At 40.9% G+C, this 19913-nt stretch overlaps 1 protein-coding gene across 5 annotated transcripts in view; it reads right to left on the reverse strand.

Moving 5' to 3' along the window:
- The window catches only part of ARHGEF28 (Rho guanine nucleotide exchange factor 28), a 333758-nt gene extending 318074 nt beyond the window's left edge, over window positions 1-15684 (reverse strand). For 2 of the 5 annotated variants that reach the window (XM_078365895.1, XM_035291418.3), the window contains exon 1: window positions 15176-15340. Coding sequence is in view for 3 of the 5 variants with exons in the window: in XM_035291420.3 (XP_035147311.3) it covers window positions 15451-15478 (28 nt within the window). In the remaining 2 variants the exon portion in view is untranslated. Of the gene's footprint in view, window positions 1-15175; window positions 15341-15450 lie in introns of those variants that run through there. The other 3 variants (XM_035291420.3, XM_035291419.3, XM_054252192.2) reach the window with 3 other exon arrangements.
- Between the last annotated feature and the right edge of the window lie 4229 nt (window positions 15685-19913).

A 19913-nucleotide genomic window follows, 5' to 3' on the forward strand; every position in this document is an offset into this window, starting at 1 on the left:
CAGTGTACTTAGGGCCTAAACATTTCTGATATGGGGAAGCAACTAATTTTTTAAAAGTGTGTTATTGTTATAATTGAACATGACTCCAAATCCAGATGAAGTAAGGAAAAAAAAAAAAAAAAGCTTTTCCCCTGCCATTATTTTTTTCATTATGCCCACCAATCCAAGAGAAAAGGGTCTTTCAGCCACCAGGTTTGAAGGATTAGAAGAGACTAATGCTTGGGGACCCTGAAACTGTCTTTCCTTATGGAAGAGGAGGGCAAGCATTTACAAACCATTTAAATGCATATATTCCCACCAATATATGACAGAAGTATTTACACAAATCTCTTTGGTGGTAACTTATTTTTCCTGAAAGAGGGATTTGTGGTTAAACAATGCTTTTTCTCAAGTGGCCTTATGCTCTAGCTAAACAATGGAAGAATATAAGAACAGTGTCTTTGTGACCATTAGCACAGAAACAGGGATTCCTACCAGAACATGGCCACTCATTAGTCCCTCCTTCCACACAACAGCCTCTTTGAGACTTTCTTCCCCTAATTTGAATTGGCTCCACATTTTTCTTACATGTTACTAAATGCAGAAGTGCGAAATTAACAAAGAGACTTAGGAACTGGAACAGCACCAGCTGATTACACTCCCTGCTTTTCCACACATATATTTACAGCAATAGTAAATCTATGTCATAAATAGCTCTCTGTAAATGGAGCTATTGTTTTTAGTTTTATATTTAAATATTATTTAAACTTTTTAAAGTGTTTCCAAAGTTAAGTTCTATAACTTCATTTCTTCAGCAAACTATCCAGTTTTTTGTAAAGGGCTGGTATTATTTCCTTTTCACAGATGAGGAAACTGGAAATGCAAAACACTCATCAATTAAACTAGATTTAAACCCTCCTCAAGTTTAATTTTGAGATTCTTAAGTAAGAACAACCGTATAATAAATCCTTGGCTGGCTGACTTGTAGAGATAATTTCTTCTCTTTCTTTTAATTTAAAAAAATGTTGTTAACAGTAATACAGAAGAAAGTTTGGCTTTGGCTTAAACAGAATATATGATCATTTGCCCTCTACTAGCTGGAATTTCCTTTGGCACTACAAACATATCTCTGCCAAACTGGTACTTAAATGTAAGAAGCATGAAAGATACTTAATAAGGCTGTTTAACTTTCTTAGGGGCTTTTCACACTGTACATGCAACTATTCATATATTGCTTATAGAATCACAGAAAGTGACAGATAAGGAAACTGAGGACTGGATTAGCACTTATGGGTTTATGTCAGGTACCTGTCTGATCCTTTCAAGAGGAAGGCAGAGAAAAATCAAAGGAAGAGAGTTGAGACAAAGAGCAGGAGCCCAGATCAGAAGTATCCACCCCAGGCCTCGCCTTCCACCATCTTCTCTATTCTAGTGGTCACAACATGATAGTTCTAATGTTCCAGACTGCCATTTCCAAGAATGCTAGCTGTTTCCTGTATGTGCACCTCATTTTAACCATATTCTGGTTTAGACATTCATCTGTGTTAAGAATATAATATAAAAAGCAACACTCACTACAATATTGACATTTATAGGGCCATTGATTGATTTACCAATGCATAGTGTTTATTTTTATACAATTTGTTATCTCTAAATAAGAAAATGAAAAACCACAAATGTGAAAACCCATACCACTGATATGAATAACAGGACTGCCACTAATTGCATAAATGTCAACCCCTAAAAACATGTCTTCTTAAAATCTATTTATAGACTTCAGTGTTACATGGGATGCACTATAGCTATATGCCTTTAAATGTCTAGTGATGTAAGGCTCACTATCTATGCTATGTAGTCCTCTGTTACAAGCAAAAAAAAAAGATGTCTGGTAGAAGAAACCGCTTATTTTTCATTATTAGAAATTATCTATTACATACTTGTACTTAAACCGCAATAATTCTATTTTCAACAAAGAGATAGAAGGGATATAAATTAAAAACTTATCCCATCAAAGAATGAAAGTAGCCAGTAATTCACTAGATTAAAGTCACTCACAAAAATATAAAGTAAACTATAACAAAGTAAATTGATAAAATCAATAAAATATAAAATGTATAGAAATGGTAGAATGTATATAAATGTATAGTTATGGTGTGTGTATATATATATACATACACACATTTTCTTACTAGCCAAAAATATACTGACCCAAATAACCAAAAACAAACACGTGAATCTTCTCAACAGCTGCACAAGTTGCTGAGCTAATTACAAATGTCTCTTTGCACACATCTGTGTAACTTTTAATTTAGAGAAAGGTGATTACTAATTTGTTGTATCTCAAGATAGCTCATGCTCATTATTAAAAAGATTAAATATATATATGTAATAGAAAATGAAAATCCTGCCTAATCTCTCCAGAGATGATTGCATGAACAATACTTCGTCTAAATTTGGCCTTAGACATGGTACATCTGAAAACCCACTTCGTAAAATCCTATGTGCTAGGACCATGAAGATCTGCTTACCAGAAAAAGGCATTCAGCTGGACATCAGCCTCCAAAACAGCTGCTCATTCTCTCTTCTCTATAAGAAGCCTTAGGTTTGCATAGAAACGCTAGCTACAAGCACTGGCTACTCTAAAGAAGGGAAAAAAGGAAGAAGAACTGTCAAAAGTATATCAGTGGGGAAATCAACCACATATTTGGAATTCTATAGGAAAAAGTTAACAACAAGAAGAAAACAGGCACCTGGCAGGAAAAAATGTGAAGGAAATTATTGAGACATGATACACTTCCTGTCAAAACAACACATGAGGTGATGATTCATTCGATTAGTATTTTCTAGATACTGTGCAATTTTAAATGCTCCATAAGTTCAATTATATTCAACTGTCGCACAGAAGGATTTTATATTTTTTTAATTTTAAGTACCAATCATTTCAAATCACCCTGTGCTCCAAAATAAATAAAAACCGCTATGTACTCACTAGATTCACAACAGTATTCTTTAATGTCACAAAGGCAACATAGTGCACTGTAATTTACCTTCCCTAGTTTAGTTTTGGCTTAAGCTGTGGCCTTCAACGTAACTCAGAGTTGTAGGATAGTTGGCCCTGGACTAGAGGCCTCTCCTCAAACAATTGAAACATTAGAATCAATTTGCTATTGACATATCAAGAACAACATCAAGATCTTTATCAAACATTCCAGGATTCTATAAAATTGTTTCAATTCTCAAATACCTACAGTTATAAAAATATATTCACACACATGTAACTAGGTTTTCCCATACAAAGTTAAGATGTAAAGCCATGATGAGCATGTTGCCGCAATGAAACGAACTGGAATATAAAGGAATAGTCTTTTCTGTTTGATAATATTTGAGTTTTCCTCCCACCAAATAGCTCCTGTAAATGTTTAATTTACTGATAAGCCCAACTTTGAAAGGATTTTTAAAAATTATTAGCAGCAAGTAATTATGTATGTTAAAAAAAATAATAGTTTTAAAGCAAGTAGAGTTTGTGGTGGCATTCTAACATCTGAAAGATATTCATTCACTCCACTTACACAGATTTTCATTAAAAAGTCAATTTCTTAAATTCACTTGTTTCTATAACATCACTGGAGCAGATGCATATTTACAATATAGATTACATTCACAGCATCATAACAGGAAAGAGGATAAAGAAAAACTAAACAATACTTGATCTCTATTATACCAGGCATGGCTCCCAGAAAATTGCCTTCACTCAGGCTGCTGAGAGCACCCTGGCCCACCACATCTCTATATCACAGTGTACTTACTGGCTTTCATGGCAGCTAATTTGTCAGCCTGGAGAGCTCCTCAAGAGCTACCTCTAAGCCTCTTATCTCTGAACCTCCAGCATGCAGCATATGTCTGCCTTATAGCAATGACTAGCTAAACCCAACTCAATAAAGGCTCAAAAATCAAAGAACACTCCCAAAACTCCCTGGAGTGAAAAAGCTTTGGAAAGAATTCCTAAATGATAAGAGGGCTTAGAGTCCCTACACTCAGCAAGTAAAATCCCAAATAGAATAAATTCATTGTCCAAATCACCGGCATAATAGAATATCTTTATCTTGAGGCTCTATGAGAGGTGGAAGAATGTCATGCCTTAAATTATTACCTTTTTATGAGTACAAGTGTGTTTTCTTTCATATCACTAGTCAAGAACTACATAAAATACTAGAGGCTTTAGAGATTTGCTATCTCTTTTTGAGGAAAAAAAATGTGAGACTAAACAGAAGGAAAATCCCTAAGTTTCTTGAGAGAAAGAAAGAGAGGTAGGGAAAGATGGGAGCAGGGATGGAGGGAGACAAGGGATGAACCATAATAAAAGTTCTTATTTTATCTAAAAACTTGCATTTATCAAAAATGCCATACATTTCAGGGCATATTCTCCACCCAGCCTCAGTGGGGTTAGGTACATTAAGTTCAATATGTTAAAATGAAATTAATACCCATTTTCATTCATCCTAAAATTCAATTAAAAATAATTACTCGATTATTACTGGCTGATTCCACCTCACTGCTCATGAAGTATTCTGACAGCAATAAACATGAGCTGCCATGACAGGGTAATCTCAAAGTATTTGCAATCATTTCTCCCCATAAAGATGCAACACTGAAGTACCATCTTCAAACTCAACTTCCTCAACAATCTAGATGTTGCCAGTCCAGTGTCTGAAAGCACTCCGGGAGCCAAGCACGATGTGAGGGGGGCTTACGACACCATCCTTACCTCCATAGAAACACAGAACCTGAGAGATGGAAGATGCCATGGAGATGGTCTTCCCCCAGCCCCTTGGGTTTCAGATGAGGCCACCAGAGCCCAAAAAGGCGACATGACCCACCCTGTATATCAGCGGCAAGGCTAAGACTTCAACCCAAATCTACTTCTGGTCCAACCTTTGGTACATTCAGACTGAGAATCTTTTTAAAACCTTCCTCTTGTACACACTCTACTATGCTACTATATGAATGGTGTGAACCACCAACAATCACTTCCGACTCACACTAAAAAGACTGTTTTTCAATTCATTGAACGCCAAACATCTCTCCACTTCCACTAATTTCTTCTGCTGCTGTCCACAAAGGTGCCACACAGCTGATAATGATAAAGCTTCCTACCATAAATGTGAAAGGGGGAAAAAAACTTACTCTTTATTTTTAATACCAAAAAACAACCTCTGATAAACCAATATCCAAATCACTGTTAGCTTTCATGTTCAGATGCAGTTTCTTTAAACTGTTCGTGGTAAAGCTGAATTTTCTCTAGCTCAACCCTATCATTGTGAGACAAGCATGCCAAGTGAAAAGTTAATTTGGGACTTTCTGTAGATATGAAGAAGATAACCTAGAGGGTTCATTTTTATTATAACAACCTAAGTTATCTATAGGTGAAATCTTAAGCACCTGTTTATGTAATGCTAAAACATTTTTACAAGAAGACTAAAAATCAAAGGACATGAGACTTTTGTCTCATAATAAACAAATTTCTGTCCAAGTTGGAACCTTTACAACTACACATCAAGGAGTTCTTCATACTGTTTCATTGTCAGTGAGCAAGATATCAATATTTCTGGTGATCAAATGGGAGAGAAACAATATACATGTATTTTATATAACAGTTACATATGTCAGGAAACATAGAACTTAAGAGAAATACTTCTATTTCACACCCCCTTAAGAATCCATTATTTAAAACCCCATTAAAGCATTGGCAATAGGTTTTGTACATTGTTCTTTATCTCTAAGAATAGGAACGACTAGCTAAAACCTGCTACGTTTCTAGGGGCTGTGATAACTGCTATAAAAGCAACTTCCAGAAATCCATTTCTGAAAACATTTTTGACAAGTCGCAAAGTTGATAGCTCCATGAAAGACAACACTTAAGTTAGATGAGCTGATTCTTATACCTAAATGTGGCTTTCTGATAATAAAAAAGGAGACAGGTTATTCCACAAAGTGATAAACCTGGACTTTAATTTCCCTACCACCCTACCACATCCAAATTCCATCTCCACTAAGCTTTCTAAATAGCCAATGAAATCACTGCCTAAAGAAATCATCATGTTTCATACAAACAACCAAAGTCCTTCTATTTGGAAAAGATATTGATTCTTGGAGACATGAAGAGATTACTTTCAATGAGCTCAACACTAAAGCCAGGCCTCCTGATTCCTAGGTATGTGCTATTTTCCATTAATACATAAATGATGAAAAGAATGCCTTTTATTTTATTTTTTTGAGATGGAGTTTCTCTCCTGTTGCCCAGGCTGGAGTGCAATGGCACGATCTCAACTCACTGCAACCTCCCCCCACCCAACCCCGCCCAGGTTCAAGCAATTCTCCTGCCTCAGCCTCCCTAGTAGCTGGGACTACAGGCATGCACCACCACGCCCAGCTAATTTTGTATTTTTAGTAGAGACAGGGTTTCTCCACGCTGGTCTCGAATTCCCAACCTCAGGTGATCCACCCACCCCGGCCTCCCAAGTGCTGGGATTATAGGCATTAGCCACCACACCAGGCCCAAGAATGGCTTTCTTTTTACCCTTCTCCCTGGTCCTTTGTAAGAACAAACATGAGGAGGTCATGCTCTTTAGGACTTTATCAGACACTCTAAAGGCTCAAATAACCTGAAGTTTTCTAAAAATCTAAGGATACTAACATTTTTATTTCAACTTATTTTCAGAATGTCAAGAAAGGGATAGATTGGCTTGGGGCTGGTGATATAAAAGACTGATAAAGAAATGAGAATTCCTCCATGTCTACTTGTATTTTGTCTCCTTTTACAAGGGAATGATTTTTCAATTAAAGAAGAGAGAAAGGACAATTCTAAGTGGGAAAGTCCACTGAAAGAGAGCATCAAGCTGCTCTGAATCAGTTCCAGGCTGCTGGACATGCCAGGATAATAAAGAATCTGATGAGATTTCCTAATCATAATCCATCAGGAACTGTGGACAATGACAGAGGGATTCAATACAGGAGACAAGCACATGTCATTCCAACTTTCAAAATGGCAGATTCTACAAATTATAGACAAGGCATTTCATGTTGATCCTTGATTAAGATTCTAGAGCCGATCATTAAAAGTGTGGTGTATGAGGACCTCGATGAAAAAGCAGTGGCTTTTTAACGCCAGTGTGTGCTCCCAAAGAATAAGTCACTTGGGAATAACCCCATTTTATTACGTGGTGATAATTTACTAGACTGGCAGACAAAGAGATATAATAGACATAGCATATATCTTCATTAGGAGATGGGGGATTAAGAACCAGATGCTGGTACAAATAAGTAGTAATTAGTTGAACAATTCTACTTGAAATTGATAAACATCAACCTGAACTGAAGTTTGCATAGACACATCAAATTGCTCTGCCCTAGATTTCAGCCTAAACAACACTTTCATTATTTCCTTAAGCATTGGATAAATGTATGTCAAACCTGTGAATAAATTGAAACTAAAAGGGGTAGTGAATATGAAAAATGTATAAACACTCTAAAAGGCTAGGAAAAAGTGGTCAAATACAGGAAAAATGAATTCCAGAGAGATAATTATTAAGATCTGGTCATAAGACTAAAAACCCAATTGCACAAGTCCATGACTGAGGAGATATGGCTCCATAGCAATATATGAAAAAAGAAACTAATTTAGAAATGAATATGAACATGGAAACTCAACAGTGCTGTGAAGAAATACTTTTAGGCCAGGCACGGTGGCTCACACCTGTAACCCCAGCACTTTGGGAGGCTGAGGGGGACAGATCACCTGAGGTCAGGAGTTCGAGACTAGCCTGCCCAACATGGTGAAACTCCATCTCTACTAAAAATATAAAAATTCACCAGGCATGGTGGCATGCACCTGTAATCCCAGCTATTCAGGAGGCTGAGTCAGGAGAATCACTTGAACCCAGGTGGTGAAGGTTGCAGTAAGTTGAGACCACACCACTGCACTCCAGCCTGGGTGATGGAGCAAGACTCCATCTCAAAAAAAAAAAAAACCTCTTAAAGCTATTGTTTATTGAGGAGTTATTCTATCTTAGGTTCCATGCTAAACACTTTATATAGACTATCTTATTTAGTCCTTATAACAATCTTAGGAGAGAAATAGACAAAAACTGAGGCTAAAGGTTTAGGTGACTTGGCCAAGACAAGCTAGAAGCAGCAGGCCATGAGTCTCCCCAGGTCTCTCTGACCTCCAGCTGCTAATCTTAACCATGAGGTCTCACTCCTTCTTTAGAAGAAAGGGGGACATTTCTATTGTGCTCTACACCAGAGGTCCCCAATCCCCAGGGCCACAGACCAGTACAGGTCCGTGGCCTGTTTGGAACCAGGTCACACAGCAGAAAGTGAGCAATAGGTAAGGGAGCGAAGCTTCATCTGTACTTACAGCCGCTCTCCGTCACTCCCATTACCTCCTGAGCTCCAACTCCTGCCAGAGCAGTGGCAGCATTAGATTCTCATAGGAATGTGAACACTATTGTGAACTATACATGCAAGGGATCTAGGTTGTAGGCTTCTTATGAGACTCTACTGCCTGATGATCTGTCACTGTCTCCCATCAGCTCCAGATGGAACCATCTAGTTGCAGGAAAACAAACTCAGGGCTCCAACTGATTCTACATTATGATGAGCTGTATAATTATTTCATTCTATAAAATGTATAATAAACGTAATGCACTTGAATCATCCTGAAACCACTCCCCTCACCCAAGTCCACTAAAAAATTGTCTTCCCCATACTAATACCTGGTGCCAAAAAAGGTTGGGGACTGCCGCTCTACACTGTCAGATAGCATCTGGAAGAATTACACTTTAGAAAGAAAATAGCAAATTGGAATATGTTCAATATTCAGGTTTGTGAAGGCTTCAAAATCATGTCACTTAACAAAGGCTGAAGAAACAGATTTTTATTTTCCAATCTCAATAAAAGAAGACTCGAAGGTAGGACACGTAATTAATTTCTTTTTAATGTCAGAAGCTGTCATATAAGAGAAATTGTTCAGAATGGCCTCCACACAAAACTATGAAAAACTTAGGATAAGGGAGAATTGTTTTTAAAAGCCTAAGCTTTTCAAATAGATGGATCATCTTTATGGTCATGAGGTCCTCATCACTGAAGGTATTCAAGGACAGACTGGTCAACCATTTAAAGATAGGCCATGCAGGGGAATTGTGCACCTTCTGGAGACTAGAGAAACAATTTTAGGTTTCTTTCAATCCAAAGACTCATATTTTCATCAGGAATTTCATTCATTTCCCCATTGCAGAATGAGACCATTTCCTCAGAGAGGTCCATGAAGTCTACCATTTACATCTAGGAAGGACTAGCTATTTCCCAAGCAAACTTTGCCCTCTTCCCACTGCATCCCAGTGTTTTCCACCCAGGAAAAAACCACCACTAGTCCTTGCAGTGAAGCTGTAAACCAAGAAGGACTTGAGAAGACAGTTAGCAAAATACTAAATAACCAACCAACCTATGTATTTTCTGCTTTGAGCACCCTACAAAGTAGCCTAAATCAGGGTCCCTGTCATGAATGGGCTACAGTCAGGTTGTAAAGTTGAGTCTTATATACAGGAACACACAATGAACCCAGAGGAAGGTGGTAAGTAAAAAATGAGAGGGTGATAGGAGTTCAGAAGGAAAAGCAGCATGGTTGCTACTAAGTTAGTTGAAGGTTACAGAGAGAAAGTGGTTTAAGCTGGGCTTAGAGGACTGCAATACATGTTGGCAAGAAAGAAAAAGGGGCCCACTATGAAAAAGTCAAAGAAATTAGAAACACACAACATGTTCCATAAGCAGTTACTAGCCCCAGCTAATAGAACTCAAGAGTTCACAAGGGGGAAACAGCTGGGGGCAGTTGACACACCACCGACAGCATAAAAGGAGCACCATGAGAAATAGCAGGTGTTACCCCTTCCCTAGGCACTGTGCGATGTAAAAAGCCAGAAATGTCTAAAGATTAGGAAAGCAGCTATCAAACCCAGCTGTATATTAGATCACCTCTTTAGAAAATGATGCCAGGTCCACTTGAGAGATTCTGAACCAAGATGGTTCCAGTGAACAACAGGGCTTGAAATTCTGGGTTAGAGGCTCAAAGTAAAGAACCGATAGTCAGTAGTCTCATTAATCACTGAACGTGCCCTACCTTTCAGAACTCTAACATCTGCTCATACAGCAAACCAGGAGGCTGGTGAAGCAAGAAAAGGAGGAACACTGTTGACAAAGAACCAGAGACAATTACAGACAATAAATCAGGGTCCTAGTGAGAAAAGACAAAAAGATAAGCCCCTGAGGGACTTTGAACCATCCAGCCCAGTGAAAACCTCCTGATCTTCACCATACTTAGAAGTCCTTCATGAGACATCTTTGCCTGATAGAAATTACTTTTATCATAAAATGAAACAGTCAACTTGTCTTTCCTCTTCCCCAAGCTATACTACCCCTCTTCTACATGAGCAGTCCTTCAGATGAAGAGGACTAGGGCAGCCATATGACCCACACAAGGGATCTGGACTTGCATGTCTGAAATCTCTTTGGACTAAGTCCAGGAAGTTAACTCCAAGTTATTTCAACCTGATGACTGGTAGTCAAGGAGAGATAAGGTAATAAGAGTGACAGCTCATCATCTATTCAAATGCCTACCGCAGGCACAATGCTAATCTTGTGGACAGTACATTTCTAGCAGTGTTGACCAAGACAAGTAAACAAATTGATAAATGCATCACATTCAAATTCTACTTATAGACAACCAAGTAGAATGTTAAAAAATGGGTGGCTCTTAGAGACCATCCAGTCTAATTCTTTCCATTTTACTGGATGAGGAAATTGGGGCCAGAAAGGGTTCCAGAAGGAATACTCACCCAAGATCAAATAACCAGAAAGCCAGAGGACTCCATCCCTTCCTCCAACTCCCAGCCCAGGGCAATTACTCCCAAGGTTACACTGACATCTCACTGCCTTCTGAAAGCTGAAAAACCTGCTCCCCCTTTCATTCTTTTTAAGTGGTTATTTTCTACTTGCTATAACTACAACCATCAAGATTTTCTGGCACTTACTCTCTGTCAGACACTAGCAGGAGGGTTCTCTGTAAGTTAAATCATGGAGTCCTCACGACAATTGAAGCAGGTTACTATTATTATCCTCATTTTACAAATAGAAAAACCTGAGGTAGAAAGAGGTCATATAGCCAGGGCAAAGCTGGGGGCTCTCTAACCCAGACAGTCTGGCTCCAAAGTCCACATTCTAAACCACTTTGTGAGAGTTTATAAAATATAATTTCTTGAATTATAAAATGATGGGAAAAAAGCAGGAAGCCTTAAACACGAAGGGCATGATCACTAGTGTTTGATGATGAATTGAAGAGCTAACACATAAATAAATGTCATTAATATATGCAATATACACACACTTCACCTATTAAGGGAATGTCTATGTATATATTTGAAGCAGATTAACATTTCAAGTGTATATTTTTTAAAAAGCACAATGATCATGTGCACAGCAGCCACACAAAGCTTGCCACTTGAAATAGGCAGAATGCTATTTGCCTGTTGGTCTCGAAAGGATCTCTTCTGCACAGGCTATGATGGAAAGTGAAGGCACCACTGCTGATTTCTGCCTGTAGGCCCTCACTCACAGATACCTTTTCATCTGCCCTTAGGGGAACATCACTTGTATGTTAACCTTCTGTAGAAATCAAACCTCAAGTTATTTATAATCGAGGCAAAGATTAAACTAAAACAAGAGAAAACACATCTGAAAATTAAAATCCATTTTTATATAAGTGCTCAAAACCAACATCACTGGAACACATGCCCAATATTCAATTATATACGTTTTTGCTTTCCCTCATTAAAAATGATGTCAGTTCTCATTATCCTGGTTACCCAAGAGAGGAATTCCAGGAGCAATAATGTTACAAATAAGCAAATTACAGTTGTGTCTGAGATCAAATTTCAAGGGAAAAATGGAAATCAATTAAGAAGATCCACTACTGCATTAAAAAAATCAGTTACATGACTTACTTTGCCAGCCAAATGTCTTTAATTTTTTTTTCTTTTTTTTGAGACAGGGTCTTGCTCTGTCACCCAGACATCTCAGCTCACAGCAGCCTTGACTTCCCCAACTCAAGCCTCCAAGTAGCTGGGACTATAGGTGTGCACCATCATACTTGGATAGTTTTTGTATTTTTTGTAGAGACATGGCTTTACCATATTGCCCAGGATGCTCTTGAACTCCTGGACTTAAGCAATCCTCCTACCTCAACCTCACAAAGAGCTGGGGTTATGAGTGTGAGCCACATGCCACCCTTGCCAGCCAAATGTCTTAATGCGAAGTGTGCAAAAGTCTGCTCTGAAAATGCAGCAGACTCTAAAAACTCTAAAGCCAGAAAAGTGTCACCTTTGACATGGAATCCAAAGCTCTGAGAATCAAAGCAAAGAGCAGTGCTTGGCACATAGTAAGCCTTCAACAAATATTAGTTGAATGCATGTAAATGAAGAACATGTTCACAGAAAGAAAGGCCCATAACAGAATGTCAAAATGCAAAACAGTAGAGTGACACTGCTTTGGGCTTTTGAGAACTTCCAATACCATGATAATAACCAACGAACTAAGGGTCCCAGAGCCTGGACAAAATGACAGAGTGCCATCCAATCAGAGCAAAATGCTCTGTGATACGGGACCTGATCTACACTTCTTAAGCATGAAAAATATCTCAAAGCCCAGCTTTACCTAAGAGATCAGGACTCAAGCCTGACAGGGTGGCATGTTTATAGCACAACTTTAGCATGGCAGAATTCCCTGAATTTGGTGCACTACAAATGTAACACTGTTTTTACATCCTCAGTAGGAGTTGCCCAGGCTGGCCCACCTCTTCATAACAAATCTTATTTAAGGTTACGGGCAGAGGCTGGGGGGAACCCAGAGCAACTCTGCTTCCCTAAAAGCAACATAAATACAAATGCAATTACACAAAACCTACACAAACCAGATATGTCATATCTGATTAGTAAATAAAAGCATAATAAAATTATAGACAGCCTAGGTAATTTAGGCTCTGTTCAGCACCATTCTAGCTGTGCCCGAGTGGTGAAGCTTTTCCAACATTTATATCATGAAGCTTTTCTTCTTGAAATTCAGCCCTTGGTCATAAACTGGCAGGACTTGTTGGAGCTTGGGTACCAATATAGTGGTGTACAGAATGTTTAATGTGAAAGTAATAGTATATGCTGCAATTTCTTTTAACCCTACTTAGAACACAGATTCTTTTCTCACGGGGCATACTAAAGGAGGTAATGTATCAGAGCTCACCTGAAATTTCTGCCCAATTTAAGTCTTAGCCACAAGCATAGTTTCTTACAAAAACACAGTAAGAAAATATTCCAAACTCTTCTGCAGTACTCACATGATTTTTTTTTAAAGGTATGAAACCCAAGTGAGGCTTCTGAGACATTTCCTAGAATCTTAGTTATTAACTACTATTTTCTTCTTTACCTTTAAGTGTTTATAAACTTAACATCTGAGGTACACAGATGGGTACCTCAGAGGAAAGTCTAATAACACACCTGTTATATAACCTGTTCTTAGTGGCCAGATTGTGTGATTTTGGTAAGGGAAAAAAAAACAGTCCAAAGCAGGAAAAACACTGATTCTCTGTTCTCCATTCTCCCATTAGCCAAGACATTTATCTGAGTTACACACTCAATAGCTAGCTGTGCCTCAGTTTCCCTATTAGATATAAGATCTGATGCTAGCCAAATTCCTACTTGATCAAAGTTAATCAGCACAATAATCACATATAAAGTCCACATCAGAACATTACATTGAAAGATTATGTTGTATTAAAAATCCCAAAGGCTTTTGCAGTATTCTCTTTTCCTCCAAATACTCCAAAGGGGTTACTTTGGCTACTAATCAAGATTAGGCAAATACCCATGCATTTTCAGAATGTGTAACTAAAAACCCAGGACAGATCTAGAGATACCTTCCCGGGTTCCCAGAAGTTATCACTCTGCTTGGATTGTCATGTGCAAAGTAGATGCCACAGAACCTAACAAGGGCAGGTCCTTGATTTGTTTTTGCAGTGGAAACAGGGTTTCACTAACCCTGACAGCTTCAGAGCCTAGGAACACAAGCTTCAGAATGCCAAGGGCCCCATGGAACCCCAAATGATCAGTTCTTTATAAACAAAAACTAAAGTTCTTACTTTCTTTGGTATTTGGCCCAACTGGTGTGGTCCCTGGTGAATCTCTATAACTCCTAGTGTGCGGAGATTTGTGGAGACCCAGGCAGGGGTCAAGGCAGGAGAAGCTGCTGCGCAAACACAGACGTTGCCGCTGTTCCTCGGCCCACCCAGCCAGCCAATGCGGGAACCTTGTGGGCCTTTAGAGATGGATTCTTTCTTAGAAATCTAACTGTTCTCTGGGAAACCAAAGCTGAGTTTCCAGGACTGCCTGAGCACCCAGTTTCCATACAGCCATCTACCCAAAGGGCGCCTTCTCGGCTAAACACGGGCCTGTCATTCGGAAACCCTAACCACAGGAAACCTGGGCACCACCACATACTCCCCGGGTATTCAAGAGGAAACAAATCCATAAAATAAGCATAACGAGTCCCACATAACTCTGACCGCCTTTCCCAAACTAGGTAACTATAAATGCCTTTTAAAACACAGCAAATGCTTCCACACGAGTAAGTGGTAGTGCGTGTGTCCTGAGCTCGCGCTCGGTCTGCACATTGCGGTCCTGGTCCCGCCAGGCACCCTCAGCCCCGGAGTAGAAGCATGGATGGGAAAGGCGGACACCAACTGTCGACCTTCTCCCTTCTCCACCGCAGGAGTGCCGCGTTTGCCCTGGCTCCGGAAGAACCCTGGCCGGGCTTTCACCCGCCCAGCCCCCGGCTCTCAGTGCGCCGAAGCAACCCCGCGCTCCGCAGCTGCCGCCGGCTGCGCAGCCCTCTCCACTTGTTGCTGCTCCCGAGGGAGCGGGAGGCGGCGCCCAGCCCTCGCACCTCAGCGCCTGCAGCGGCTGCCCTGGTCACCTCTGGGGACCCCCGCGTCCCTGGGGACCCTGGAGAAAGTGACCCCGCGGATGCGAACTCAGGTGGACAAACTTTTCCGCCCAGAGATTCAGGGAACGCAGACGATGGAACCCCAAAGAGCATTTACCTGGAGCGGTGGCGCGGCGGCCTCCAGAGCCCACGCGAGGCGCTGCCCCCGCGCCCTGCCCGAGGACGCCTCGGAATGCGCCCCCAGCCAGCCGCGGCCCGTAGCCCAGAAGGCTCTCCCCAGAGGTGCCAACGCCTGACGGCGGCACGGCTAGAACCAGAGCCTAGGGGGTGGAGCCGCGGCCGCGCGCCGAGCAGGGCTAGATGCGCCCGCAGTGGGTGCCGCCCCCGCTCCCCCCGCGCCTCCCCGCTGCCACTGGATCCCTGCCTGCCCACCTCCTGGCCCGGCTTGCGGCGGCCGCATCACATGGCGAGACCCGCCCGCCGGCCGCGCCCGACACCCGCTCCGGGAGGAAACCTGAAGCTGCCGGGACCGCGCTGTCTCCGCCAGCCGCCCTCCCGCTGGGGGGACGGCGGCTGGTCGCCTCGGCTTCCCTCTCCTGGCCCGGAGCTTAGAGGCGCGGAGGCTGGCGCGGACCTGCCGGGCCACAGAAAGGCCAGTTGCGCCCCGAGGGCCCCCACGCCTTGGAGCCTCCGAGGAAGGCGATGGGCTGACCACTCGCTAAAGGAATTGTGCCAGGCCCCAGGGAGGCTTAGGCTGTCTTCAGCCAAAAGCCACCACACCCATGACATAATACTGCCCAGGTCTATTACAATAGGAAGTATTACTTTTAAAACAGCATTTGCCCTCTTATTTGAAGCTCATGTTCCCTGCTCGAGAGCATTGCAAGCTGCGATTCCCTTCGCGTTTATGCAGGCAAGTGGCTGCAAGTCTTAATTCAAAAACGTATGAAAACCATAACTAACCACTTTTACAGTGAACAGCAATGTGAAGGGGACTTCCTTATCCTCCAAAGAGGTTTTTCTCTTAGAAGTGATGACAACCCCAAGGGCAGAAGCCAAGCCTCTTCATCAGCCAGGCTTTCATCATACAGACTTGAGACCATTATTGCAGCTTTTAAGGTAAAATTACCGATTTGAGTCTTTTGTGGCAGTGAGTGTTATGGTTAAGACTATTTGTAGGGAAACTAGTATTGAAATCTAAAGGTTTTAATAAAATTTATAAAACCACCTTGAGTCTCTGCTTTATTTTTCCTTTTAAGACGGGTTACCCACCATAACAAAGGTGTGGCCCGAGGAAGAACCATAACAAAGGTGTGGCTGGAGGAAGCTGGCCACCAAGATACCAAGCCAGAAAGGAGCGCCCATTCCCAGGCTGCCACCACCACTTCTCCTGGGCCTGGGCCTTTTCTGTTTCCCTTCCAGCAGCCACCTTCCCTAGCCCACCTTGCTGATGCGAATGCTGAGAAAGCTGAGATTAGCAAGAGAAGACCATCGTGTGTCTGAGTGTCTTAGACCTGTTGCAAGGCAAAGGCTGCAATTCCGCCTTGGGAAAGGGGCCCCAACATTGGCATTGCACTCCTGACCTGGGCTGTCATCCCAGCAGATTCCACTGCACAGCCCCACAGAGCTATGAACTCAAGGCCTGGCCCCCAGGCACTGCCATAAAAAAAAAAAAAAAAAAGTCGTTGCCCATTGTCAAGGTACACAAGATAAAGATAAAAGCAAGAATATTCTTTTCAAAAAGTAAAATTCGGGATGGGGGTGGTGGCTCACGTCTGTAATCCCAGCACTTTGGGAGGCCGAGTCGGGCGAATCACCTGAGGTCAGGAGTTCAAGAACAGCCTGGCCAACATGGTGAAAGCCCATTTCTACAAAAATACAAAATTTACCTGGGCATGTTGGCTCTTGCCTGTCGACAGGCTGACGCAGGAGAATCGCTTGAACCCGGAAGAGAGAGGTTGCAGTAAGCCGAGATCACTCCATTGCCCTCCAGCCTAGGTGACAGAGTAAGACTTCATCTCAAAAGTTAATAATAAAAAAAAATTTGTTTTAATATCCCAATGCCAAAATGTTTACTGTAGATTAACTGAATCAACATGCCAGGCAAAAATGGTTTCCAAACTCTGGTGAGTAAACATGTTGATGTGTTAGAGGCTTTTGTTGTTACTGTCCTTTTTCATATCACTAGTATTGAATCTCTATTTTTCTTTCTTTTTTCCTTTTTTTTTTCTTTACTAATTCTGGCAGATATATATATTTTTTAAAAAACAAACAAACAAAAAAACAAGAAAATGTGGAATAAGGAACAAACATTCTAGGGAGTTACCCTCAAGCCCCTTCCCCACTAAAAAGAAACAAACTGGCAAAACTAGTAATTGTGAAACTCTCACCAGCAAGGACATACAATGCTTGCTTCAGTTTTCTTGCCTGCTCTCAAGCCTAGAGCTTGATCAATATTTAAAGAGGTCCTTGGCTTTCAACTTCTCTAGGTTCAAATATTAAGCAAAGTGTGTGCTCCAGCAACCTTAAAAGAAGCTGTGACTGCGGCAGGAAGCTATCAGTTGTGTAAATAACACTTTGCATCTGATTGATTTCACTGCTCCAGATATAGGTCACACAGGACATTGGCGGTGCAAAACGTGGCTGGGACAGCATTTGTTTCTAATTCGAAGACTATATATTCTCCACAGACGGGACATTCAGCCAGCAAGAAACCAGGCTGGCAATTCAGTTGGGGAAATTCTAACTTTCTATTGAGTATTATGCCAATGTCCTAGCTCAGCTCTGTCTTTTCTAAAGATTCAATCCCCATTCATCCTTACATAGTTCACTCCAGATAGACCTCCTCCTTAAATCATTACATTGTCCTGGTTTCTGCTACCCTCTGAACTTTGGCAAAGCATAATGGCTTTACCGCACAGTGTAGCACCTGATTGTATTAACTGTCACATGTTGGACAACTATAGGCTCTTATCCTCTCTTCAACTTGAAATTCAAGGACAAAGTCTGTTCCTTACTGATGTCATCTTTACAGTCCCAGCACCGGGCATTTCTGGAGTATTTAATATTTGTTTTTTAATTGAACTATCACATCCGTATGCAAGAAGAGAAAGTCACCATTTTCAAACTTTAATGAATTATAACTACTGCTAATTCTATTACCTCTTTAATTCTTTTCTGGCCTTTATTATATTTCCTTTGTCAATAATCCTCAAACATTGAATAATTGTAAATCTGCTGTTTGGCCATGTGACTTAGGAAATTACTAGTGTTTCTTAAATGAACGCAAGATACTATAAAATGGTAGATTTTGTAGGAGGTGAACAAACTCTGGAATAGAAATAGGATGACCTTGGTAAAATCCAACCTTTCTAAGCCTCCATTTCCTCATCTGTATAATGGGCATAAGAATTGCATCTACTATCATTGTGAGGATTAAGTTACTGAAAGTGATTACAGTACATATAATAAGGAGACAGAAAACAGTGGCAGTTAATCTTTTAGTGTATAGATCTATTACAAGAACGGTTCAGAGCTTTGAGATAATTAATAGGCAGACTCCATGGCAGACTCCAACACAAGAAACTGTTTCTGGATTATAAACTTCATTGTCCAGCGTAAGAAGGTCAAAGAACACAGAGAAAAGAGGCCAACACGATTAAAACCAGGGGACAGATCTCATAGGGAAATCCTCACAGTAGTTCTTATTCTGGCTACACATTAGCATCACCTGGGAAGCTTTAAAACATTCTTGATTCCCAGATGTCCAACCTGATCAATCATTTGGAATCTCCAGAAAATGGGGCCCAGGTATTGGTCATTTTTTAAGGCTCCCCAGGTGAGTCCAATGTTCAACCAAAGCTGGGAACCACTGGAAGAAAGTGGTTCTGGAGAAGGGTGAGGTTAGCTGCTGGAGAAGGGTGAGGATAGCCCTTAATTATATGAGGTTAAGGGGAATCAGCTATTCCATTTCTAATGTTAAACCATTGGGTTTAAATTGCAGGTGAAGAGGCTTCCGTGTAATCTGCATATAAGTCACTTGGGGATCTTGTTAAAATGCAAATTCTGATTTAGTATCAGATGGAGTCTGATATTCTGCATTTCTGAGTTGGGGTTGAGGCTGCTGGTCTGTGGACCATACTCTGAGGAGCAAAATAATACAGATATTTAGAGAGAAATATTCGAATTTGTTACAAGAGAAGTCTTAACATCTCTGAATATATATATATGTGTGTGTGTGTGTGTGTGTGTGTGTGTGTGTGTGTGTGTGTTTGTTTTTGTTTCTGTTTTCTGAGACAGAGTCTCACTTTGTCACCCAGGCTGGCATGGAGTGGTGCAATCTTGGCTCACTGCAACCTCCACCTCCCGGGTTCAAGTGATTCTTCTACCTCAGCCCCCCAAGTAGCTGGGATTGCAAGCTCGCACCATCATGCCAAGTTAATTTTTGTATTTTTAGTAGAGAAGGGGTTTCATCATATTGGCCAGGCTGGTCTCAAACTCCTGACCTCAAGTGATCCACACACCTTGGCTTCCCAAAGTACTGGGATTACAGGCATGAGCACTGCACCAGGTCTGACCTTCTTTTACATGCATGTGTTTTTTCCCTCTAGATTCAGGACCATACCTCAAGAACTTCTCAGGGGATTCACTCTGAAAAGAGGAAAATATAATGATGCGATTCCATTTTATAGGAAACAACAATTCTATTCAGTTCCTAAATACTGAGATGTGGCCATTTATAGCTAAAGGACATCACCATCCTCACTGTTCAGTGCAGTAACCCCAACAAAAATTATTGTTTTACTATTCACTATGATAACTGTTAGCCTCATGTGGCTATTTAAATTTATTAAAATTAAGTAAAATAAAAAATTCCTTTCCTCATTGCAGTAGCT

Source organism: Callithrix jacchus, chromosome 2 (assembly GCF_049354715.1).
Source record: "Callithrix jacchus isolate 240 chromosome 2, calJac240_pri, whole genome shotgun sequence".
In the NCBI taxonomy this organism is placed as follows: domain Eukaryota; kingdom Metazoa; phylum Chordata; class Mammalia; order Primates; family Cebidae; genus Callithrix; species Callithrix jacchus.